The sequence below is a fragment of the Sus scrofa genome, chromosome 4 (assembly GCF_000003025.6).
Source record: "Sus scrofa isolate TJ Tabasco breed Duroc chromosome 4, Sscrofa11.1, whole genome shotgun sequence".
NCBI classification, from domain to species: Eukaryota; Metazoa; Chordata; class Mammalia; order Artiodactyla; family Suidae; genus Sus; species Sus scrofa.
The window spans coordinates 124,772,060-124,796,832 of NC_010446.5; the positions used below are offsets into that span (position 1 = coordinate 124,772,060).

At 43.8% G+C, this 24,773-nt stretch overlaps 2 protein-coding genes across 8 annotated transcripts in view; one reads left to right on the top strand and one right to left on the bottom strand.

Moving 5' to 3' along the window:
* Window positions 1–1,855, bottom strand: part of RPAP2 (RNA polymerase II associated protein 2) — an 82,260-nt gene extending 80,405 nt beyond the window's left edge. The window contains exons 1-2 of the mRNA XM_003125906.4: window positions 1,703–1,855; window positions 803–848 (exon numbers count right to left, since the gene is read on the bottom strand). Of these exons, the coding sequence (XP_003125954.2) occupies window positions 803–848; window positions 1,703–1,775 (119 nt within the window). The 5' untranslated portion in view covers window positions 1,776–1,855. The remainder of the gene's footprint in view (window positions 1–802; window positions 849–1,702) is intronic.
* GLMN (glomulin, FKBP associated protein) overlaps window positions 1,898–24,773 on the top strand; it is a 39,380-nt gene continuing 16,504 nt past the window's right edge. For 2 of the 7 annotated variants that reach the window (XR_002343617.1, XM_021090237.1), the window contains exons 1-14: window positions 1,902–1,977; window positions 2,838–2,913; window positions 3,358–3,483; window positions 8,531–8,650; window positions 10,473–10,581; window positions 11,704–11,944; window positions 13,409–13,511; window positions 16,919–17,106; window positions 17,648–17,701; window positions 19,286–19,316; window positions 19,418–19,507; window positions 20,695–20,736; window positions 20,841–20,914; window positions 22,074–22,158. Coding sequence is in view for 6 of the 7 variants with exons in the window: in XM_021090237.1 (XP_020945896.1) it covers window positions 2,875–2,913; window positions 3,358–3,483; window positions 8,531–8,650; window positions 10,473–10,581; window positions 11,704–11,944; window positions 13,409–13,511; window positions 16,919–17,106; window positions 17,648–17,701; window positions 19,286–19,316; window positions 19,418–19,507; window positions 20,695–20,736; window positions 20,841–20,914; window positions 22,074–22,158 (1,302 nt within the window). In the remaining variant the exon portion in view is untranslated. Of the gene's footprint in view, window positions 1,978–2,109; window positions 2,429–2,837; window positions 2,914–3,357; window positions 3,484–8,530; window positions 8,651–10,472; window positions 10,582–11,703; window positions 11,945–13,408; window positions 13,512–16,918; window positions 17,107–17,647; window positions 17,702–19,285; window positions 19,317–19,417; window positions 19,508–20,694; window positions 20,737–20,840; window positions 20,915–22,073; window positions 22,159–24,773 lie in introns of those variants that run through there. The other 5 variants (XM_021090232.1, XM_021090233.1, XM_021090234.1 and 2 more) reach the window with 5 other exon arrangements.

Below are 24,773 nucleotides of genomic sequence, written 5' to 3' on the forward strand. Positions count from 1 at the left end.
CAAGAGGGGGGTTCGGGATTAAGAGGGACAGACTACCATGTATAAAATAAACAACAAGGGTATAGTGCACAGCGAAAGGAAACTTAGCCATTATTTGGTAATAACTTTCAATTGAGTGTAATCTATGAAAGTATCTACAGCTCTGTTGTACACCTGAAACTAATATAATATTGTAAGCCACTACAACTTAAAAATTTTTAGACAAATCATAGCCTCAGGGTTTCACACAGGTGTGACTTATTACATCACATTATTATTCAGTAAGTAATTTTTGAAAGAACGAGTAAATCAAGGCCCGTGCTTCACAAAATGATAAATTACGTATGGACATTTTCATCATCCTCTTGGACTACGATTCTAAAAATCTTTTGTGACAAGAGATTCATCTTGGCTTTTTAGGAGCAGCCTATAGACAGTACAACTTTTTGGTGAAAATACGGACATGATGTAAACAAACCAACAACAGCAACAAAGGTTTCTTGGAGTCTCTGGCATAAAAAGCCAAAAAAAAAAAAAAAAAAAAAAAGGAGAGAGTATCACAAGGGCTGGGAAAAAAGTACCTGGTTCATTCAGGTTATTCCTATGGACACCTTTCCACCAGCAACCTCAAAGTGTCCATTTAGTTTTCCTAAAGCGTGGAGTCCGGGCAGCAACAGTCGCTGTTAGAATTTACAGTACTTCCCACATCTACCTCTTCTCTCACAATCACCTCCTCTGAGGCAGCACTCATCATTGTTTTTTAAAATGGTTCAATTAACGGGCAATTCACAGAGAAGTGAAAGCAGCTGAGTAGTTCTCCTACCTTTGAGAAGCATCTTCTTGTTGCAAGGCACTTGTCCGTTTAGTGCCTACAATTAAAAGAAACAAAAAACAGGTCAAGTCTACACCAACTCACCTGGTTACAGGTGAGATTCTTACTCAAATAACCTGCAAACCATCTTTTCTTCTTTTCCACATAGTTCATTTCCAATCCTGTGTGTAAATCTAACGAAATGGGAAGGGGATTCAATTTGGGTTTGCAAACTAATTCTTTTTCTTGCTTAAAATGTATCTCTTGGAGTTCCCGCTGCAGACCAACGAGGAGAGCGGCGTCTTGGGAGCGCTGGGACGCAGGTTCGATTCCGGGCCCAGCACAGTGGGTGAAGGACCCCGGCCCCAAACTCCACGTGCCGAGGGGCAGCCAAAAAACCCGTATCTCTTCTATCACTGTCGCGTTAATTAACCACTCCTCAAAGTCTGAGTTCTGGGTACTTCAGGGGGCGACCTCTCTTGCTCCCCTAAATGTTCGTTCCCAGGTGAAGGGGGGGAGTGTGACACCCCAGAGAACTGGGGCACCAAAGCAGCAGCACACCTGCAAGGAGGGCCAGTGGTAGGTTCCCTGCCGCCTGCGGACGCTGGCCTGGTCCGCGGCCCGCTCTGGACCCCAGCTCCAGACTCCCAGGACCTCCCTACTGCCCGTTCCCTGGGAGACTGGCTCCCAGCCCATCCCAGGAGAAACCCTGGACGGCCGGTGCGCAGAGGTGGGGTCCGGCCCAAGGCCTTCCCCCTGGGGCGAGGGCTCGGCGGTGGGAAGCGCTCGGCCTCCTCCGCCCCGAGACCTGCTCTGGGGCGGCCTTTCCCGAGCGCCCACACGCTTTAGTCTGGAATCCCGTCGGGACCCAGTTCTCAGTTCCAAACCTGGGAACAGGCCCTGCTTCCTTACCTGCGACGTTTCGGGAGGCGCGAGGACCCCGGGCCCGGCGGCCGGCGGAGCGCGGCCGAACGGCGTCGGCCATGGGGAGCGTCGCTGAGAGTCGGAACCTGCCCGGCGCCTCCCCCTCGAGGCTCCGCCTCCAGCCGCGCAGCGCGGGGCGGGGCCGGCCGGGGCGGGGCGGGGCCGGCCGGGGGCGGGGCCCGGAGGGCGGCCGGGGGCGGGGCCCGGAGGGCGGCCTGCGCGCCGGGAGGCGGTGGGCGGTGAGAGTGGCCGGAGGCCCGGCGGTGAGTGAGCGCGCCGCGGGGCGTCGGGCGGGAGGGCGTGGGGCCGGGGCGGCCGGGCCTCGCGGTCGGGGGCGAGCCGCCGAGGGCCGGGAGTCACCTGCCGCCCGCGCCCGCGAGGTCTGGAGCCCGAAGGCCCACGCAGGCAGGAGCCGGCAGAAATGGCCGTCTCGGATGCCGCCTGCGCGCGCTGGGGTTTTATCCGCCTTGGAGCGCGCTGCCGTGAGGTCCCGGCCCGCCCGCGCCCCACTGCGGGGCTGGGGACCCGCCTTCCCGCCGGGAGAAACGCTGGCCTGCGGGAACCGGGCGCTGTCCCCGGAGGGCCGCCGCTGCCTTGTCTCCGTGTGCTGTAGCGATTTCACCAGCTCGATTGATTATACTGGGGGGGTCATTAACAGACAAATGACCCGCTCACACTTGAGCTGGAGGGCATCGCCCCTTTCACTCCCTCCGGGTGAGTTGTGTTGCAGTGCAGTTTGTCAAGGGGGCCATTAAAAAATAAACAAATCCCGTAATGATTAGAACGGCTTTCAGGCCCACCTTTTGGGAAAAAAGTCTGCCTTTTAAAAACTGTAATATTAGAGTCCACATTTGCGCTGCCTCTTGAAATGGCACTAGAGGATTTTTTTCCCTTGAGTTTAACGTTCAAAATTATGCTCCAAGAAAACGTAAAGATGAAACAGGAAGGGTTTTTCTTTTTTTTTTTTTAATTTTTATTTTCTTAGGCTAACCTACTTTCAGTAAAAACATTTCAGCTTTAAAACTTTCCATTTTCTTTACTGTATTTATTAACTATTCATCAGAATGAAACAACTTAATAATACTTCACTATAGTATTACTGATGGTTAACACCTCATATTAGTACATTTCAGCATCAAAACTACGAAAAATAAGAAGGAATGGCTGTGGAGGAACTTCAGTCCATAATAAAGAGATGTGTAAGTAATTTTTTCTTCTTTTTTTCTTTTGGTGAAGTTAACCTTTCAAAATATAAGAAGGGCACAGATTATATTTAATTACATTAGCAGTCACTAACATTGTAAATCGTCTGTAATCCTGCTTTTTTTGACCTATGAGCTAATAGCATGAAGGCAGGAAGACAGATTAGAGGATGTCATTTGGAGAAATAATATTTATAGTTTTAATACTGATCCTTACACATTTCTTTGGCAGAGTGGATTTCAAGATGATTTATTAAACTATTTATTAGGCTAATCCTAATTTTCATACATATGCTTATCTGCAATTTATCTAGAACTTAAACAGATTTCTTTTTTTTCAGTCAGATAGAACAAGTAGTTATTGAATTTTCATTTGCCCCAAAATACTTGTTTTTTTGACTGTTTCTCTCCTTGTTTATTTGTTTCTTTTGTTTTTGCCAGCAAATCCTAGAAGAGCAAGACTTCAAAGAAGAAGATTTTGGCCTGTTTCAGTTAGCAGGCCAAAGATGCTTAGATGAAGGGCACATAGATCAGCTGTTCGAAATTATTCAAAATGAGAAGAACAAGGTGAGCACAATCGTTGTATGTACTTTTCAGTCTTTAGGTAAGAGAACAGCATAAAACCGTGGAAAAATAAAAAGGAATTGGGACTAACGGTGCATGTTAGGGTGCTTATAGTCTAGTGAAAGAGATAAACACGTGAACAGCTAGCAATAAAGGGTGAGAACAAACAGATGCTTTACATCTGTTAACTCATTTAGCCTCTCCAGGATAAGTGTTATAGTTGAAATATAAGTAAAATGCCTTAGAAGATCAAGGATCGCTTCTGGTTTTGGAATCATCAGTTTACACTGAGAAATGTCAGTTTCAGGCAGGCTCAATATTAGCAGGTGGGGATCAGCACGTTCTTTTCCTGTGGCCAGATGTATATGGAAAACCAAATACTGAGTAAGATGGTATTTTGTGAAAGCTGGATGACCTTGCTAGATTGTCTGCAGAATCATTCTGCACAATGCGAGAACATTTTGGGGGGGATCAGGAATAGCTGGGACTCAGTACTGACCACAATGCCTCTTTCTGTCTTTGGACTTTCCTCTCCTGAGACACGGCGAGACCCTCTTCTTGCCCAGGAGCATGCTCTTTCTTCCTTTCCAGTACCGTCTGCTTATATAGAAGTTTTTTTGGTTGGTATTACAATCTAGTCATGCTGGCTGAGGATCACATCCAGGGCACCTTGATTATATTTAGGAGGTTATTAAAACTGTTTGTTCGTTTGTTTGCTTGCTTTTTAGGCCCGCACCCGCGGCATATGGACGTTCCCAGGCTAGGAGTTGAATCAGAGCTGCAGCTGCTGGCCTACACTACAGCTCACAGCAACAACGGATCCTTAACCCATTAAGCAAGGCCAGGGATCAAACCTGCATTCTCCTGGATCCTAGTTGGGTTCCTTAATTGCTAAGCCACAAAGGGAACTCCAAAACTTTTTAATCATACATTGTTATGGACTCTCTTACTAGTTCAAAAGACTTGTCCTTTTTTAATTAGGACATTCTGGAGTCCCTTAATGGTTCAGCAGGGTAAGGATCTGGTGTTGTCACTTCTGTGGCTCAGGTCGCTGCTGTGGTAGAGATTTGATCCCTAGCCTGGGAACTTCCATATGCTCTGGGCATGGACAAAAAAAAATTAAAAAATTAAAAAACAATTAGGACATATCATTTAGTACACATGGTCTTTGTTTGTTTGTTTGTTTGTTTTGGTTTGGGGAGTTTTTTTGGCCATGCCTGTGGCATGTAGAAGTTCCTTGGCCAGGGATCAAACCCATGCTACAGCAGTGACCCGGGCTGCTGCAGTGACACCAGGGCCTTAACCTGCTGCACCATAAGGAAACTCCTAGTACTTTGTTTTTGCTAAGTGTTTACAATGCCTTTGTAGCTCAAAATAAATTTAATCTTTTCTTTAACTACTTGATTTTTCTCAATTGCATTCTCAGAGGATAACTTTTAAGAGTACCTTACTATTAGCTAATGATAATAAAATTAATAAGAGCTAATATTTATTGCGTATTTACTACGGGCCAGATACTCTCTTAAGTGCTTTACGTCTTTCAACTCATTTAGTCTCTCTAAAGTCCCACGAGATAGGTTAAATTCACTTTGTAGATAAGAGTCGCTGAAAGATAAGTGACGTGCCCCAAACTTAGCTTTTCTGTGACATCCCCCATTCAGACCTGTGCCGCCTGCTTTCAGAGCTCTTACCCATTCCGCGCTGCCTCTGGATAGCACCCTGTGACACCTGGGGGGAAGTATTAGAATGAAGAGCACCGATGGGGGGGTGAGAGAGAGTGACGTGACAAAGATGCTGGGGTTTCTAGCCTCTGAGAGGACCGTATATAATATCCTGAACAGAAAAAGGCAATCTAAGAAGAGGAAAAAGTTCCCTGACAGAGGACGAATAAATTTTCTTGGGCCGTATCGAGTTTAGATGCAGCAGGCAATCGAAAATAATGTGTAGAGCTCGGTAGAGAAAGGGGGTTAAGATGTGGATTTGTGTGCGACTCTTAGGGGGATTAGGTGATTGCAGTAGATTTAAGCATAGTGCGCTTTAGCTTTGATAGCCTGAGAATCATTTTTGTAATGTGTGGTCTGCTAATAAATTCAGAGGTTCAGATATTGCTAAAACAGTGTTTATTTCTTTATTTTTTTTGTTTTTTTGCCTTTTCTTGAGCCGCTCCCACGGCATATGGAGGTTCCCAGGCGAGGGGTCGAATCGGAGCTGTAGCCACTGGCGTACACCACAGCCATAGCAACGCGGGATCCAAGCCACGTCTGTGACCTACACCACAGCTCACGGCCACGCTGGATCCTTAACCCACTGAGCAAGGGCAGGGACCGAACCTGTAACCTCATGGCTCCTAGTCGGATTCGTTAACCACTGTGCCACGACGGGAACTCCCGAAAACATAGTTTAAACCTGACTGCACCTTGCCAGGTGACACACACAATCCAGACAGACTCAAGATTTAGTATTAATCTGTTCTGTGTAAAAAAAAAAAAAAATTGAAGCAGTAGAAATAATAGTTTGTCCTAAGACTCTATAGTGCAGGGGTTTTCAACATTGCCGCTGCTGACATTTTGTAGCAGTTACCACCCCAGTGATGGCAGTCCAAAAAAAGGTGGGCTGGCATCGCCAAATGCCCCCTGGTAGATGGGGACAAAATTGCTCCCACTGGAGTTCCTGTTGTGGTGCAGCGGAAACGATTCCGACTAGGAAGCCACGAGGTGCCGGTTCGATCCCTGGCCTCGATCAGTGGGTTGGGGATCCGGCGTTGCCGTGGGCTGTGGTGTCAGTTGCAGATGTGGCTTAGATCTGGTGTGGCTCTGGTATAGTCCGGCGGCTGCAGCTCCAATTGGACCCCTAGCCTGGGAACCTCCATGTGCCACAGGTGTGGCCCTAAAAAAAGACAAAAGACAAAAAAAAAAAAATTGCTCCCATTGAAAACCACTGATATATGAAAGGCATGGGCTTTGGAGCTGGACGGGCGTCTATGCAAATCCTGGCTCGGCGACATTTTAGCTGTTTGGACATCAGGCATCTCAGTAATCTCTAAACTTGGACATTCTCATCTGCCAGCTAGGGATAATATAATTTTACCCGGTAGGGCTGTTAGCATTAAACTGAACAAGATGTAGCTTGTGGAGAGTAAGTATTTATTCCCCTTTCTCAGAAGTGTTCACTATTTAAATAATGACTGGATACTCTGCAGCTGAGATGATTATATCTTTACCACAATTCTTTTTTTCAACCCAGATGTGTAAAATCTTATTCAAATCTGGAATTTCTCCTTTAATTAATTATTCTCAGAGAATCCCTTACAATGTAGGAGAAGACCTATGCAAAGGGAAAGAGGGCTTAATTGGAAAATAGAGACTCTAGGAAATTTAAGTTTTTAAATGCAAGGATAGACTTATTTCATAAGTAATGGTGGAGTACATACTTAGTAACTTGGAAAAATTACAATACATCTATTAGAATAAAGCATAACATAAATTCCCAATTAGTAAAGACCTAAATATTAAAAAAAGTCAGGCCACACAAAAAATAGAACAGGAGAGAATATCAAATCTTTGGAGGGAGATGATTTGTTATGCTTAGAAGGAGTTGTTATCATTCCCCCGTATTTGTGGAACATCTATTTTGTAGCAGTCCATATACTGAAAGACAGATATATTCAAAATAAGTTATTTCGTATGTTAAAAGGTGATAAATTCTATGGAGAATGCTGCAGCCTGGTTGGGGGGACGAATTGTGTTAGGTAAAATTGCATAGACATCTGCAGGAGGCCGAGTTGTAACTGTGTGACTGTCCAGGATAGAGGTGTGCCAGGCAAAGAAAAACTAGTCTGAAAAGAGTATTCAGAGCGCTCAACTGAACTGTCTATTCCATTAGATAAGAAACATGACTGATTTGCTATTTGTTTAAAAGAAATTAGTTTAAGGCTTCATTTTATGCCATATTTCCAATATAAACCTTACTAGTAAAATAAAAAGAAAGGTGAAATTATATATGTGTGTTTAATTTCAATTGTATATGTATATATATTTAATTTCAAATATATGTCTATATATATTTAATTTCAATTGTATATATGTGTATATATATTTAATTTCAAGGGGAAATCCATTTATTTTAGACCTAAAAGCAGTAGAAAAGGGACCAAACCAAAAAAAAAAAAACCATTATGTTTTGCTACTTAAAAAATTAGGACAGGAGTTCCCGTCGTGGGGCAGTGGTTAACGAATCTGGCTAGGAACCATGAGGTTGCGGGTTCGATCCCTGGCCTTGCTCAGTGGGTTAAGGATCTGGCATTGCCGTGAGCTGTGGTGTAGGTTGCAGACGCGGCTCGGATCCTGCGTTTCTGTGGCTGTGGCGTAGGCCGGCAGCTACAGCTCCGATTCGACCCCTAGCCTGGGAACCTCCATGTGCCGAGGGAGAGGCTCCAGAAAAGACAAAAAGACAAAAAAAAAAAAAAAAAAAAAACCAGGACAAACAAACCAAACAAAACAGCAATAACTTGTGCAGTACAGTAAAGTGGGTATTTACACGTGTGGAGCTCACGCAGGTTGCGGAGACAAACACGGAAGTGACCAGTTGATGAATCAAAGTGTAGACAGATAGGTTTTCCTCTTTGGTGGACTCAGCGTCCACACGCCCCGACCCTCTCTGTCGCCAGTTCTCTAGGACGCAGTAAGTCCTCCCCCGCGTGGTGCCGCGTCTCTGAAAGCACGGAATGTGTGCCCACCTGTCTGTGCCCCACGAACGTCTCTTCCTCCCGGGAGCCCTAGTGCAGCCGTCGCGGAGCCTCGGAAGCCCCTTTGGCCTCCTCCCGGTGGGGTCGCCTGTTCTCCTGCTGTCCTTCTCTGTAGTCCACCTTCATTATCGTACGTGACCGAGGGGCTATGCTTGCTATCTGTCATCTTCCTAGATGTGTTTTCTTTTAAGTGAACCTCACCTTTTCTGTTTTGAGGGAAATTATAAGCTCCCCCAGCTTAAGTGAGCACTTGGCGAGAATCCTGTAGGTGGCAGTGTGTGCTTAACGCCTCAGCTGTTTCTGCAGGTCATCGTTAAGAACATGGGCTGGAACCTTGTTGGGCCTGTCGTTCGATGCCTTTTATGGAATGATAAGGAAGATGATAAAAGAAAGTATTATTTTCTGATGCTTGATTTATTGGTAGAGGTAAGTTAACAAAACCAGATTCTCTTGGTCACAATACATAGCAATGTTTTATAATTCCCTTTCATACCTTTGGTGAGAAAGCTTTTCGTTCATGTAAACATAGGAGGGAACTCTTTGGAGAAAAGACCCAACCTTATTTATTGGATGGGCAAGTCAGTTTCTTTTTTCCCAAATTTTCTGGATGTAAGAATTATCTAGAAGTTCCCTAGAAGGAACCACCAGGGGACTAAGGACCCAGCATTGTAACTGCTGTGGCTCGGGTCACTGCTCTGGCACAGGTTCTGTCCTTGGCCTGGGAACTTTTGCATGCTGTGGGCATGGCCAAATAGGAAGACAAAAATCAAAAACAATGCTGTTGAAAAGGGGGGGGGGCGAGTTACCATCCTGGATCAGTGGAGATGAACCCACCTAGTACCCATGAGGATGAAGGTTCAATCCCTCGCCCCGCTCAGTGGGTTAAGGATCCAGCGATGCCATGAGCTGTGCTGTAGGTTGCAGACATGGCTTAGATCTGATGTGGCTGTGGCTGTGGCCAGCATCTACAGCTCTGATTTGACCCCTAGCCTGGGAACTTCCACACTCTGGACTTGCAGGCCCTAAAAAAAAAAAAAAAAAAAAAAAAAGAATTATCAAACCTCATTCCACATCCACTCATTCAGAATCTTCAAAGAGAGACCTCAGATGCTCTAGATTTTTAAAAGTAGCTTGTTGTATAAATGTGAAGTTTAAGGTTCAGAGAGGTAGTTTAAGGCCACTCTGATCTTTTTGGCAATGTTGGAACTAAAATCAAATCTCAGTGCTCTCTCCTCTGTGCTATGTTCTCTAAAAGAATATGGAAAGCCTCGAATGCTAGTGATCACAGTGGGACTAGGAGGGGAAGTAGATTATTTGTGACTGATAACCTTAGAAAGAGACTTCCTGAAAGGTCAATAGAGTTATAAGCCAAAAATGATGGTTAGGAGAGAGAAATTCTGACAAGAAGAGCATTATACAGAAGAAGCTACTTAGGAGTTCCATTGTGGCACAGTGGAAATGAATCTGACGTATCCATGAGGACGTGGGTTCAATCCCTGGCCTCACTAAGTAGGTTAAGGATCTAGCGTTGCTGTGAGCTGTTATGTAGGTCACAGATGCGGCTCAAATCCTGACTGGCTGTGGCCGTGGCTGTGGCTGGCAGCTGATAAGCTCTGATTTGACCCCCTAGCCTGGGAACCTCTATAGGCCGTGGGTGCAGCCCTTAAAAAAAAAGAGAGAGAGAGAGAGACCCTACTTAAAGATTACTGTAAATAAACACACATACTTGGGAAGAAGGAACTCTGGATGCTAGTTACTTACTACGAGAACTTTTAAAAAAACAAGGCAAGTGGGGTCATGAGATGAGACCAGTCAGAAGGCAGGGCAGAGTTTTGAGTTGGGGGAGAGCAGAGAGACTGCTGGCCTGAGTGCTGTGCAGCATGAGACCCAGCGGCTCTGGGAGCCCTGGGGAGCAGAGGCCGCCCGCAGAGCAGACAGGCCAAGCGCCAGGGAGAGCTCGGCTCTGGCCGCAGGCTCTCCCTCCCCCGGTTCCTCTAACTTTTCCTTTAGGCACGAATCCAGGTCTCTGGAATGTAGCTGTCCATTAGGAGACCCTTTAATTTCTCGCTTCCACAGAATCATAGGTTGTGTGTTTTGCTAGTATATTAAAAAAAAAAAAAATTTTATGAGGTGCTTTATTGTTAAGCAAAAATGCTGTTTTCTCAGTATATGTCTTTTTAAAATAGTAATCATGTGGCTTTCAATACAACTTGCATTAAAACAGGTTCAATTGTAAATGTTTTTATAGTTATGTAATCCAAAGGAATTATTGTTGGGTTTGCTTGAACTGATTGAAGAGCCCTCTGGAAAACAGATATCCCCAGTTATTCTTCTTTTACTTCGGCCGTTACAAACAGGTAATGCGTATGCTGATATCGGTTTCTTTTTGTTTTTAATCTGTGTAAGTGCCTTGACATTACTCCACGATGTTAACGCTATACTGAGTAAAGTTTATGGCTGATTATTGCCCAAACTAGTAATAGCAGTGCCACTTTGAATCCTGCGGTTCATAGAAGGATGGCAATACCTGGCCCTGAGTGGGTACCCGGGAACTATTTTGTGGAATGCTGTTTTTCATGTGCTGTGTTGTAACCTGTAGCTTTTTGCTTAACCTTCCTATCTGCGGCTTATCTTGAGAGTTTTTCCCGTAAGCATTTAAAGGATTGCCTCTGGGGTCTGCAGTCCTCCATCTGATAGTATTGTGGTGCTCCCGTATCTTGCTTGAGAGCAGTTTCGGGCGGGGCATTGCTCAGCCTCTGCGTTGGGAGGTTGGGGCTGGGAATAGCAAGGGTTCTACGGAAAACTGAAACGAGTGTGAAAAGAACAGGTGCCATGGCTGAGTGTGGAAACAGTATCGGTAAGTAATGGACTTTGGCAACCAAGGCAGACAGTTTATACTCATGGGAAGACACCCCCTTTTCATTTTAAGTGTGACTGGCAAGAGCTCTGTGCCACTTGAAATACTCAAAGTCTTCTACAAAGAAAACTCTTAATACCGCTGCCTTTCATTTTCACAGTGCTTTATAGTTTATAAGACACTCTTATAATGATCAAGAAATATGGAAAGAAGTGCTTCTGTTTTAAGTGTGTAACCTGGGGAATTCTCTGGTGGCCTAGCAGTTAAGCATTTGGCATGGTCACTGCTGTGGGTCAGGTTCGATCCCTGGCATGGGAACTTCTACATACCATGGGAGCAGCCTGAATAAATAAGTAAATAAATAACTTTAAAGAAAAGTTTGTAACCTGGTATAAACATACCTGAATAAAATTTCACAGCCCGAGTTGTAAAGTGCCATAATTCTATGTGCCACTAAGAATGGAAAAAAAACCTGCCTAAAGCTCTGACATGTTATCCTGATATCAGAGTTGTCAAAATATGGAGAAAAAAATGTGTGTTCTAATGGTGCCTTTATTGGCCTTCTTGCATGTTTAACCTGATGAGGCTGCCGTAAGTAATTACGACTTGGTCTCTTTTTTAGTGATCCAAAAACTTCGGCACAACAGGGCCTATTCGGTGGGATTGGCATTGTCTACCCTGTGGAGTCAGCTCTCCGTCCTCCCTGTCCCCTACACACAGGGGCAGATGCAGGCAGATGAGTACGGCCTTTGTCAGTGCTGCGAGGCCTTAGTGGAGTTCACTAAGCCTTTCGTGGAAGAAGTTACTGGTGACAAAGAAAACTCAGTGGAAAATGAAAAATTAAAGGATGAATTGCTGAAATTGTAAGTGTATCTGTGAGAAGAGTTTATCATGGACTTAAGTAACTGGCAGTTGTTTTGTTTTATTTGCTGTGGAAATGGAAATCTACTTTCACGTTTTGAATTTTGGGAGAATATGGGGTTCAGTTGACATCATGTGAAGTGTTGATACTTAAGAAAAATGAAAACCAAAATCCATTTGTTTAATTTACTTATTTTCCTCTGTGGGTTGCCTTGGTTCATCATCGGCAGTGGAGGCAATAGATAGGTGTAGCCCAGCGAACCTGCTTTTCTGCGGAGATGATGTTTTCACTCTCCCTTTGAAAGCAGCCGAAGGTGCTCCAGACAGGCGAACTTCCAACTGCACACAAACACGGGAGCAGAGAGCCCAGCCCGTCACTCCGGGTGACGTAGATGACCTGCGTGCTGTTAGACAGGGTTCACGCACTTGACAAAGGGTTAGTCCATGCTTCGTGCTCGAAGTATAAAATAACCCCTGATTTTGAAGACTTGTTCTTAAAAGAAATACTGAAATACTTCAATAATTTTTATACTGATAATAACGTTGAAGTAATGTTTCCAGTATGTGGGTTAGAAAAGATAAATGTCTAAAATGAATTCTTTTGTCTCTTATTACTTTCTTTTTTTTTTTTTTTCCATTTCTTGGGCCACTCCTGCGGCATATGGAGGTTCCCAGGCTAGGGGTCCAATCGGAGCTGTAGCCACCGGCCTACACCAGAGCCACAGCAACTCAGGATCCGAGCCGCGCCTGCAACCTACACCACAGCTCACGGCAACGCCGGATCCTTAACCCACTGAGCAAGGGCAGGGACCGAACCCGCAACCTCATGGTTCCTAGTCGGATTCGTTAACCAGTGCGCCACGACGGGAACTCCTTACTACTTTCTTAATGTAACTACCAAAAATTTTTAAATTATAAGTGGGCTTACATTCTATGTCTTGGACAGTGCTGGACTAGATTCTATTGAATTACGTGAACTGATAACTATTTTTTAAATTTTGGAAACTAAAACTACTGTTAGCTTTCTATTTTGTCAGGTTAGGGTATGAAAACATTTTTTTACCATTTCTAAAACCCATTATTTCATGAAAGGAAAGCTATTTTAACTAAAGAAATAGGTAAGGCTTAATTACAGAGTAAAGTTTGGTTTTCTAAATAAAACAAATACAGCTTTATGAAAAAATCACTGTATTGTCCTGCTTTTTCCGTGAACTCATAAGGACTGCATATGCACCAGCACTGGTCCAAAGGCAGCTGCTCAGGATGCACTGCTAACAGTCCAGACGTGGAAGTGACTCTCTCTGCACCGACTCTGGCAGGGGTTCTCAGGCTCTCCCCACTAGTAATAAAAAGGATCTTACATTTTTACAGGCCACTGGGTTGTTGGTGCTCATGTTATTTTTCATGTGAAAACTAGTTACGTTATGAGGTGCTGTGTTCCGATGTACCTATTTCTTAAATTGTAGTTGTTTCAAAAGCTTGAAATGCCCTTTGCTGACAGCGCAGTTCCTGGAGCCGCCTGAACAAGCTGATACTGACCCTCTAAGGCGTTTCGCAGCTGAAATAATAGTAAGTGCAACTGATTTAACATATGCGAAAAGATCTGCCACTAGCCAAGTGTTACCGGCTGTATACGCGTCTGCTGCACACGGGCATGTGAACTGATACATTTATTAATAAAGCAGTCTGTGCATTTTGTAGAATATAAACAAAAAGATGAAGGATAAACGGCAATGATTTCACTCCCCAGATGGTCATATTAACACCTGTGTGCAGTCACCTGCCTGTGTCCTGGGCTGTCACCCTCCTCAGAGCACTTCACTGGTGACGTTTCTGGTCCCCAAGTGGGTGGGTGTCCCCGGCACCAGACAGTTTTGCAGCACCAGCCAGGCGTCCTGCAGTTTGACTCAGTCCTAACGCTGACTGCGGGGAGATAGTATCAGATTCACCCTAAGGTCCCACGAGTCTGCTCCTTCCTTCAGATGCCAGTCCCTCGGGGTAGGTCCCCGCGTCACCCACAGCTTCTGTGTGACTCGGCTGTACATCAGCGGTTCCCACGACCTCCTCCCCTTGGGTTCAGTTATTTGCTGGAACAGCTGCCAGAGGAAGGAAGCCCTTACTTAGCTTTCGGGGTTTGTTAACGGCTGTGATCCAGGGTGCAGGTGAACAGCAGACAGAGCAGCAGAGGTCTGGGAGGGGCCCAAGAGCAAGAGCCCCTGTTTCCGTGGCTTGGAGCCCGGCGTGCTCCCAGCACGTGGCCGTGTCCGCCCCCCGGACGCTCCCTGGAGCCCAGACTCAGGGATTTTAGAGTGTCGTCCTCACTTAGGCCGAGAAGATAGAAACTCCGCTCCCAGTCTCCACCCTCCAGAGCACTAGGAGATGAGGCTCAAAGTTCCGTGCTATCTCACAACATCTTCCAGAGTTTTTTCTTTTAGAAGTTAATAATATACACATACATAATTTTTTAAAGGGTTCTCTCATATTTTACAATTGACCCTTGAACAGTGCACCGTGGGTAGGGGCACTGACTCTGCACAGTTGAAAAATGCATGTATACCTGACAGCAGGCCCTCTGTATCCGAAATTCGCTATGTGAAAGTTGAGGGGGATAGGAGAAGGGGTTAGGAGAGGACATGCCAGAACTTTTGGGGAACTAGATTCTGAGGAGGAATGATGACTTGGTGACTGAAGGAAACAGATGCATAATTTCATGCAGTTACTGTGGATGGTCAGGATAGCGGTGAAGACAGAGCGGGAGGGGGTCGTCCCAGGGGCACAGAAGAGCCTGGAGCCTCTGCATTGTCGCCAGTGCTAGAGGACAGTAGAAGCCTCTGGCTACAGTATAAACATCACCTGATGCGACGTATGTACCCTACCCTGTTTTAAGAAGATGGCTGTGCAAGTTAGAAACAACTATAAAGGATTTTACCCTTGGGAGTGGTATAATCAAACTGATTTGAGTTCATCACTTTACAAATTTATTTTTATTTTTACTTTTTGGATGCACCTGTGACATGTGAAAGTTCCTGGGCTGGGGGTGGAACGCGCACCGCAGCAGCAACCCGAGCTGCTGCAGTGATGATGCCAGATCCTTAACCCCCTCTGCCACAAGGGAACTCCCTGAGTTCGTTACTTTAATGAAGGATGAATTGAAATAAGAAAGGAGTTAGGGAGCCCGTGAAGTGTCTTTTGGGAGTTAAGTGAGAATGATGGAGCCTGAGTATGGAAACGGTGGTGGAGATGAAGAGAGAGCAGATTTGAAAAGTTTATAAGTAGATAAAATTGGCATGTTTGGTTATGGATTGGATTTGGCAGAATAATGAAAACATTAAATTAGGAGAAAGGTTCTTTTTGCTTGGGTAACAGGGTAGGTGGAGGTGCCAGTAATTAAGATAGAGAATACAGAGCAAGGAGAAAGGGTTTTGTGCTTTTAAGAGATTTTTTTTTTTATTGTGGAAGTTTAAAGATATTCATAAAAGTAAAGAGAGCAGCGTAAGTACCCTCACGTGCCACTCGCCCCACTTTAATAGTTACCAGCGTTTTTGCCAGTCTTGTTTTATCTAGCCTCCCTCCTTTTTTGCTGTAGTATTTTATAGCAGTCCTAGACACAGCATTTTCTCTTTAAGTCTTTATGTATGCTTCTCCAGTTGGTGAGGATTTTTTAAAAAACATAACCATGATGCCATTATGACACCTGACAAGATTAACAGCTTTCTTTATATATATACCTAATACCTAGCGAGAACAGGTGTTTTAGGAGCAAATTTTGGATGAGGGTGTATGAAATCACCTAAAATAACAGATCAACGTGAGACAAGAAAGGGTTTGGCCCTGAACTGTGTAATGTACCAGCACTTACAGAGGCCAAAGAGATGATAGAAATATCACAGAAACGTGGGTTGTAGTTTCCAGAAGAAAGAAAGGATTGCTACTGAGATCGTAGCAGAGAGAGTCTGTAAAGCAGAAGTTAAATGTACCCACTGGTAAGTGGTAGAGCCATACTCAGATTAATCCCACTGGATACTGGGGGTCACATGCTTCCTAGTGCCCAAAATTGGGACTAGAGTACCAGGTGCAGGAGTGACTTTTTAAAAAAACAACATAAAGCTGTAGTCGGCTAACTCATGCAAGGATGCTTCTCTTTCTCTAAAGCACAAGAGCCCATGCGCCCTGGGGTCTCGGCACTGTTTCCTCTGCCTCTCCTCCACTGGCCAGTACTCCTCCTGCCCACTCTGTCCAGGCAGACAGTGGTCAGTGGAGCACTGTTTCTAGAATATTCGTCATCTGAGTAGTCCGTCTGATGTCATTTCATGATCGTTATATGTCTCACATTTTTAGATTGTCCTTGAATATTGCTGAAGCATTTGAAAAACAGGGTCAAACACATAAGATGTATCATTTTGACCGTTTTCACCTGCATGCTTCGGTAGTGTTGAGCTCGTGCACGTCGTGCCATCATCACCGCTGTCCAGCTCCAGAACTACTTCATCTTCCCACCCCGTTCCTGCAGGTTGTTGGCAGAATTTATCTTGTTGCAGCTGTAGGATCGAGGTTCCCATTTTCTTGCTGGTCAGGGACCACTTTCAGTTCCTAGAAGCTGCTGGTGGTTCCTTGCCAGGCAGCCCTTTTCACAGGCTGCCTCCAAACTTGGCAAGCCCGCTCTTTAAAGCCAGGGTCTGGATCCTCTTTAAAAACCTTCTTCCTAGTAAGTCAGGCCCATCCAGGATAGTCGTCCTTCTCAATTCAGATCAGCTGATTTGGGACTTTAATTGCATCTGTAAAAACTTCACTTTTGGTCATAACACAATCTGAGCGATAACACAGTCTGATCATGGCTGGCATCTTGCTGTATTTGGTGAGAAGCAAGTCTCACAGGTCCCACCCACACTTGAGAGGAGGGGATTACACAGGATGTGAGTAAGGGGAGGGAGGTGGCACACGAGCGTGTCTGCTATAACTTTTCATCCATTTCACAGGGATTTTTATCAGCCATTGGATACCCTTTCCCCAAAGTGATTTTTAATCATGGAAGGAAAAAGAAGACTTGGGATTATCTTGAATTTGAGGAAGAAGAAGACAAACAATTATCAGACTCAATGGCTTCTCTGGCATACCTAGTATTTGTACAGGGCATCAGTATTGATCAGCTTCCGATGGTCTTAAGGTAGGAGATAGTGTTTATCCATGTATTCTGGTTTTTGTTTTTTGGTTTTTTTTGTCTTTGTCTTTTGAGGGCCGCACCCACGGCATATGGAGGTTCCCAGGCTAGGGGTTGAATCAGAGCTACAACTGCTGGCCTACACCACAGCCACGCAGGATCCAGCTGCATCTGTGACCTACACCGTAGCTCATGGCAATGCTGGATCCTTAACCCATTGGGCAAGTCCAGGGATCGAAACCGCAACCTCATGGTTCCCAGTCGGATTCGTTTCCACTGCACCATGATGGGAACTCCCCCATGTATTCCAAAAGGAACAGCAGCAGATTCATTTATGTAATGCTTATATATGTGTATTAAATATGTTAGTACATGTTAAGTGCAGTATAAGCAAAGCCTAGTGTCCCATCGAGGAGGAATACAGTTCAAACCGTGACAGTGTTAATGTGTGGAATACTTCTAAAAGTGCATATACATGTGTGTCCTTGTGTGTGTGTGTGTGTGTGTGTATATATATATATATATTTTTTTTTTTTTTCTATTTTAGCCCATCATACCTTTTGCAGTTTAATATGGGACACATTGAAGTCCTTTTACAAAGGTGAGATGATTCAGGGGGCCTCTCAGACCTGGGGTTAACAGTCCTTGTCAGGGCCAGGGGAAACTGCCTTCTCTTTGCCAGGCCCTGGTGAATTAACTGGTTATTTTATAAAACACTAAAGCCATCTTCGCCACAAAGGTAAAAGTGAACCAAGGAGGTTTTACACCAAAATCCTTCTTATTTTAGACCAAAGATTGTATCAAGATACTGTCTTAGAAGGAAATTCCAGGCAGTGCTTTTCAGGTCTCTTGCGCTCATTTCAGACACGGGTCAATCCAGACCCCTCTCCCGCGCCGCCTCCCGCGGCTGAGGAGGGTGGCCAGGGACCGACACGCAGCCAGGGGTTCGCTTCCTGGACACAGTCTGGGAAGCGCGTCCGGAGGAGGGAGGCGGCGTAACTTCCCTTTTGTGACTTGGATGATTGGCAGTGATACCATTCAACAGCTTTTCTAGTTTGAGGCGCTCATAAGACGGCTTGCTCTTTTAAGAAAAATTGCAAAGTAACAGGAACGCATAGTTTTCCCAGACAGATGTTGAAGAATTTTGCAAAACTGTATATGCGTCGTCTCCTTTTCCTGTATGATGTTTAAATGATCTCTTGAGGTCAGTCAGCGCCTTTCAGTACTGTCCCCAGGAACACTGGGGACAGTGTATCAACCCCATCTCTTCCCAGGGGAAGGAGGACTTGTAACATGGCAAATGCCCAAACTTCCGCCTGCAAGGCAGGAATTTCCAAGGGTCTCCTGGCACAAGTAGTCATTAACTCTGTAAATGTACTGTGTTGTATGTGTCTTACTGAGTTTACATTTTCATTTAGTTTGCTATGTTCATAAAATGAGATTGTGTATTTATTTGAATCTTACTAAGTTCTGTAGTCTTCAGATTTCCAAACTATTTAGTCATTGGGCCAGAAAACACAACACTTTTTTTTTTTTTTTTTATTTTCCCACTGTACAGCAAGGGGGTCAGGTTATCCTTACATGTATACATTGCAATTACAGTTTTTCCCCCACTCTTTCTTCTGTTGCAACATGAGTATCTAGACATAGTTCTCAATGCTATTCAGCAGGATCTCCTTGTAAATCTATTCTAAGTTACAACACTTTTACTTTCTCGTATGGTGTTAGAATAAGAACCTGCAGCCTGAGATAATTTTTTTTTTTTGCCACAGATCTTAAATATTTAGTTACCAATGATTGTAAACCTTTTAAAAAAATTATCACAAATGGAAAGCATCAATTACATAAATATAAAAGCTGGAAAGATTTTACTGATTAATCAACTAGAATAGTAGTTTCGTATGAGGTAAAATTGATTTCTTAGCACTTGCTATTGAAGATCTACTGATCTGATATCAGGAAGTAAGCCCTGAGTGGGCTAATTTGGCCTAGATTTCAGTGTCAGTAGCCAAAGAAAAGAAAAAGGTGGATTAAGAATTTTGATTCAGTTTTTCAACAGAATTTCTCCTTAGTGCTCTGCATTTTTAAAGTATTTAAATTATAATTTTTGCTTTATTTTTCCTAAAACAATAATTCTGAAGCAGTGTAGCAAACCATGTTGATAAATTTCAATATTTTCTTCCAGAACAGAAGAGTCTGTTTTGTCCAAAGGACTGGTAAGATTTGCTTACACCTATTGTAATTTAAATAGTCATGTTAACAAATACAGCTATCGACTTCACCATATATGTATCTCTGCATCTATTTGGATCTGCAGGATCTGTTGGAGAACAGTTTATTGAGAACAGAGGACAGCAGTCTGCTCCACCAGTGCTTAGAAATCAAGAGTTTCCTTACTGTACCTCAGGCAAGTGAAACATGTATCCTGACCTTGAAAGAAGCCCTCTTCCTATTCTGAACCTAGGGCTTTTCAGACTGCTCTCCCGCTTTCTGCTCCATGTCCTTTGAAAACTCTGGTGCCAAGCTGTCCAGTAGAACTTTCTGTGATGGTAAAACCTCACTTATCTGGGCCTTACAGTTTGAAAGCCATGAGCCACACTGAACACTTGTAATGTGGCTAAGGAACTGGATTCTACATTTGATTTATCTTAATGTAAACTTAAATAGCTGTATGTGACTGCTGTCTGCGAGAGTCGACAGCACAGCATCTGGGGAAAAATACAACTTTCTTCTTTAATTAAAACACTTTGGTTCTGTAGGAACCTTGGAAAATGAAGCTCCTTTACCATAACTCAAATCCCCAGGACTCCATCAAGGCGTGTATAGCTCATTACTACAAAGATGTTTTGTTTTTCCCTCCTGTGATTTATTTTGCTTGTTTATTAGTGATACTGTTTGTTATCATAGATGTAGGTCCTTAGATGTCAATGTAGAAAATGGTTTCTCCACTATTTAGACAGAAAAATATAGCTTTTCTTATATATATATATATATATAAATTTTTTTTTTTTTTTGGTCTTTTTGCCATTTCTCGGGCCGCTCCCGTGACATTTGGAGGTTCCCAGGCTAGAGGTCCAATCGGAGCTACGGCCGCCAGCCTATACCAGAGCCATAGCAATGCAGGATCCGAGCCGCATCTGCAACCTACACCACAGCTCACGGCAACGCCGGATCCTTAACCCACTGAGCAAGGGCAGGGATCGAACCCGCAACCTCATGGTTCCTAGTCGGATTCGTTAACCACTGCGCCACGACGGGAACTCCGCTTTTCTTATATATTAAGTCTGATTATTTTAAATTAATGGATTATATTTCTGCATGTTTGATTTCACTTTTTTGCCATTCTAGACATAAGTGAAAATTACTGTTTACTTCTGACAATACACTTTGTAGCATTCCTCTCAATATCACTTACAAAATGGATTGTACTTAGCTTCCTATAGACATAACAATGGAATAAATTTACTTCTGTTTTTAGGTCTGTTACTCTCTTTTCTCTAAATTTTTAGTGTTCATTGGCAATGGATAATATAGTTGTTTCCTGGCAGTCGATATAACCTAACATTTGAATTAAAATTTTGTTTTTATTTCCAGGGCTTAGTCAAAGTAATGACACTCTGCCCCATTGAGACATTGGTATGTAGACGTTTGCGGACTAAATAATAATGGGTTACACTGAGAAACTTCAAGAAATAATTTCATCTTTAGTTTATGTAACAATATTATTTATTCCATTGTAGAGGAAAAAGAGTTTAGCTTTGCTTCAGCTGTATATTAACAAGCTGGATTCACAAGGCAAATATACGTTATTTAGGTATGTATTGATTAATTGGTTGATTAAAAACCAAATTAATGCCATTAATTATTCTAGGTTATTTTATTTTGATATGTTTTACTCAGAAGCCATATATTATAATCAGTTCTCTTATCTGTGATGGGTAGAGAAAGGTTAATCAAAAATTATGGATGCATATATAAATTACATGAATAAGAGTATATGTTTCAATTCAATTAATTGAAACTCTCTAAAAGTCTTAAAAAATTAAACCAATATTGATGAGGCTCCTGGTAGAATTTACAGGTGTCAGTAATCTCCATTATTCACAGTTGAAATGAATGGCTCCGGAGTTAGAAGTTTCGACAGGCTGCTCAGTTTACCAGTAGAGCTTGTCGGTAGCGCTGTTTGAGGAGGAAGCCTGCGGCAACCCTCTTGAGTTAAAGATCGGCAGAGTCTCTGTGGGGACCATGAGTAAACAGCGTCTGGAGGGGCCCACAGTCTCCGCTGCAACTGCTCAATTTTGTGTTTGTAGTCGGGGGTGTGTTCCAGTCAAAAAACAGGCAGCAGGCCGGGTTTGGCCTGCCGACCTCAGTTTGTGTCTACGTAGGTAATTAAAAATGGGTTAAGACCCACTGGGGCAGAGTTCAAGGGCTGTGTTCTTTGGGATTGGCTGATCCTAGCGTGCTTGATCCATCTTTTCTTCACTTTGAATTGATGGGATCAGAGTAGGTTTATGAAGGCCCCACTGATGCTTAGGTCTTATGCCAGCTTTCCTGTCTGTCCTACTTTCATTCCTACCAAAAACTCCCTCCTCTTGAACTAACAGATTGAGTTACCTTTCTTTGCAATTAAGTTAGTCTAACCAAACTAGTCTAACAGGGACTAATTTGGGGAATTTTATGCTGTTATACTAGTGACCATTCTTGTCATGTCAACTCATTGCAACTATATGCATAAAGAGATTCAGATTTGGTTTAATAGGAATTTCTTGTTGGAAAGACCCAGTTCAAATAGAATTTGCCAGTTAGTAAGGGCAATAACCTTAATAGGTGACTTTGTAATTGCTACTGGTCTTCACTGGTTTTTGTATTCCTTGAAATAACACATGGCCCATCTGAATTTGTAAAACTTTCATCATCATTTAAATATAATGCATCCAGGATAATTTCAAATGTATTGTAATTTTGCTTTAAAGGTGCTTATTGAATACAAGTAATCACTCAGGTGTGGAAGCCTTTATTATTCAAAATATCAAAAATCAAATTGACATGTCGTTAAAGGTAAGAGCATAACTGAGATGTCAATTATCAGTTTATTTTATTACTTTTTTTTTTTTTTTTTTTTTGTCTTTTTAGGGCCGCACCCTCAGCATATGGAAGTTCCCAGACTAGGGATCAATTTGGAGCTGTAGCTGCTGGCCTACACCACAGCCACAGCAACTCAGGATTCGAGCCACATCCGAGACTTACCCACACTCATGGCAACGCTGGATCCTTAACCCACTGAAGGAGGCCAGGGATTGAACCCACATCCTCGTGGTTCCTAGTCGGATTCGTTTCCGCTATGTCATGGTGGGAACTCCCCAATTTATTTTATTTTGAAGAATGTCTTTATTCATTTCTGGGATACATTAAGATAGATTTTTGCCCTCAGGATTTTTTCTCTAATATTAGGGTACAGCACACAGATATTTCGTGTTTGGTTCCAGACTAGAAGGATCAAGCAAAGGTCACAATAAAGCAAGTCACACATTTTTTGGTTTCCCAGTGCACATGAAAGCTAATTACACTATACTGTAACCTGTATACGTAGAGTGCAATAGCATTATGTCTAAAAAAACAATGTACATACCTGAATTTTAAAATATTTTCTTTTTTTTTTTTTTTGTCTTTTTGCTATTTCTCTGGGCCGCTCCCGCGGCATATGGAGATTCCCAGGCTAGGGGTCCAATCGGAGCTGTAGCCACCGGCCTACACCAGAGCCACAGCAACGCGGGATCCGAGCTGCATCTGCAACCTACACCACAGCTCACGGCAACGCCGGATCGTTAACCCACTGAGCAAGGGCAGGGACCGAACCTGCAACCTCATGGTTCCTAGTCGGATTCGTTAACCACTGCGCCACGACGGGAACTCCTCAAATATTTTATTTCTAAAAAATGCTAACCATCATCTGATCCTTCAGTGAGTTACAGTCTTTTTGCCGGTGAAGGGTCCCACCTCGATGTTGATGGCTCCTAACTGATCAAGGTGGTTATTGCTGAACGTTGGGGCGGCTGTGGCAGTTTCTTAAACAAGACAAGTGTGAACTAAGACAACGATGAAATGTCCCGCACTGATTTCCCTGGGGCACGCAATGCTGTCTGACAGTATTTATCAACTAAGTTTCCATAATATTCTAAATTCTTTGTTGTCATTTCAGCAGTCTTAATAGCATCTTCCCTAGGACTGGATTCCATCTTTCTTTGCTCACCCATAAGAAGGAACTCATCTGTTCAGATTTTATCATGAGGTTACAGCAGTTTAGTCACATCTTCAGACTCCACGTGTAATTGTACTTCTCTTGTGATTTCCACATTTGTAGTTACCTCCTCCACTGAAGCATTGAACCCCTCAAAGTCATCCTTGAGGGTTCGAATCAACTTCTGCCAAACTCCTGTGAATGTTGATATTTCCACCTTTTCCCATAAATCATGAATTTTTAAAAAAAATTTTTATCCCTTGCACTCAGGGCATGCAGAGGTTCCTTGGTCAGGGATCAAACCCAAGCCACAGCAATGACAACACTGGATCCTTAACCCACTGAGCCACCAGGGAACTCCATGAATTTCTTTTTTTTCCTTTTTTTGGCCACTCCATGGTACATGGAGTTCCTAGGCCAGGGATCAGATCTGCGCACCAGTTGCGACTTATGCTGCAGCTGCAGCAACACCAGATCCTTTAATCCTTTAACCCAATATGCTGAACCCGGGATCAAACCTACGTCCTGGCACTGAAGAGACACCACCAATCCCTTTGCATCTAGTGGGAACTTCTTACTGCATCTAGAACGGTGAATCTTGGAGTCCCTGGTGGCCTAGTGGTTAAGGATTTGGCATTGTCACTGCTGTGGCTCAGGTTTGATCCTTGGCATGCCATGGGTGCAGTCAAAAAAAACACAGAAAGAATGGTTCATCTTTTCTAGTGAAAGTTTTCAGTTTACTCTGCCCACATCCATCAGAAGAATCTCTCTGTGGCAGCTATAACCTTATCCAGTGTATTTCTCAAAGACCAAGACTGAAAAGCTGAAACTATCCCTTGTTCCACGGGCTAGAGTGGATGCTGTGGGAGGCGGCACGAGGACAGCAGGAACCTTGTCGCACGTCTCCCTCAGGGCTCTCAGGACGAGGCGCATCGTCAACGAGCGTGAATATTTTCAAAGGAATCTTTTTCTGAGCAGAAGGTCTCAAGAGTAGGGAGAAATGTTCAGTCCGCCATGTCATAGAGATGTGTTCTCATCAAGATTTTGTTGTTCCATTGATACAGCACTGGCTGGTAGATGTGGCAGAATTCTTAAGGGCCCTCGGATCTTCTGAACAGTAAATGGGCTTTGGCGTCAACTCCAAGCCACCGGCTCTCTCACTCTAACAGGAGAGTCAGCCTGTCCTTTGAAGCCGGGCCGTTTCTTCCTCTAGATGCGCAGGTCCTACAGGGCATCTTCTTTCCGCACGAGGCTCTTTCCCTCCGCGTTGAAGATGTGTTGTTTAGTGTGTCCACCTTCATTCATGACCTCCGCTAGATCTTCTCATTGATTCACTGCAGCTTCTGCCTCAGCACCAGCTGCTTTACTCTTACGTTCTGGAGATGGCTGCTTTCCTCAAGCCTCAGGAGCAACCCCTGCTAGCTTCGAACTTCTA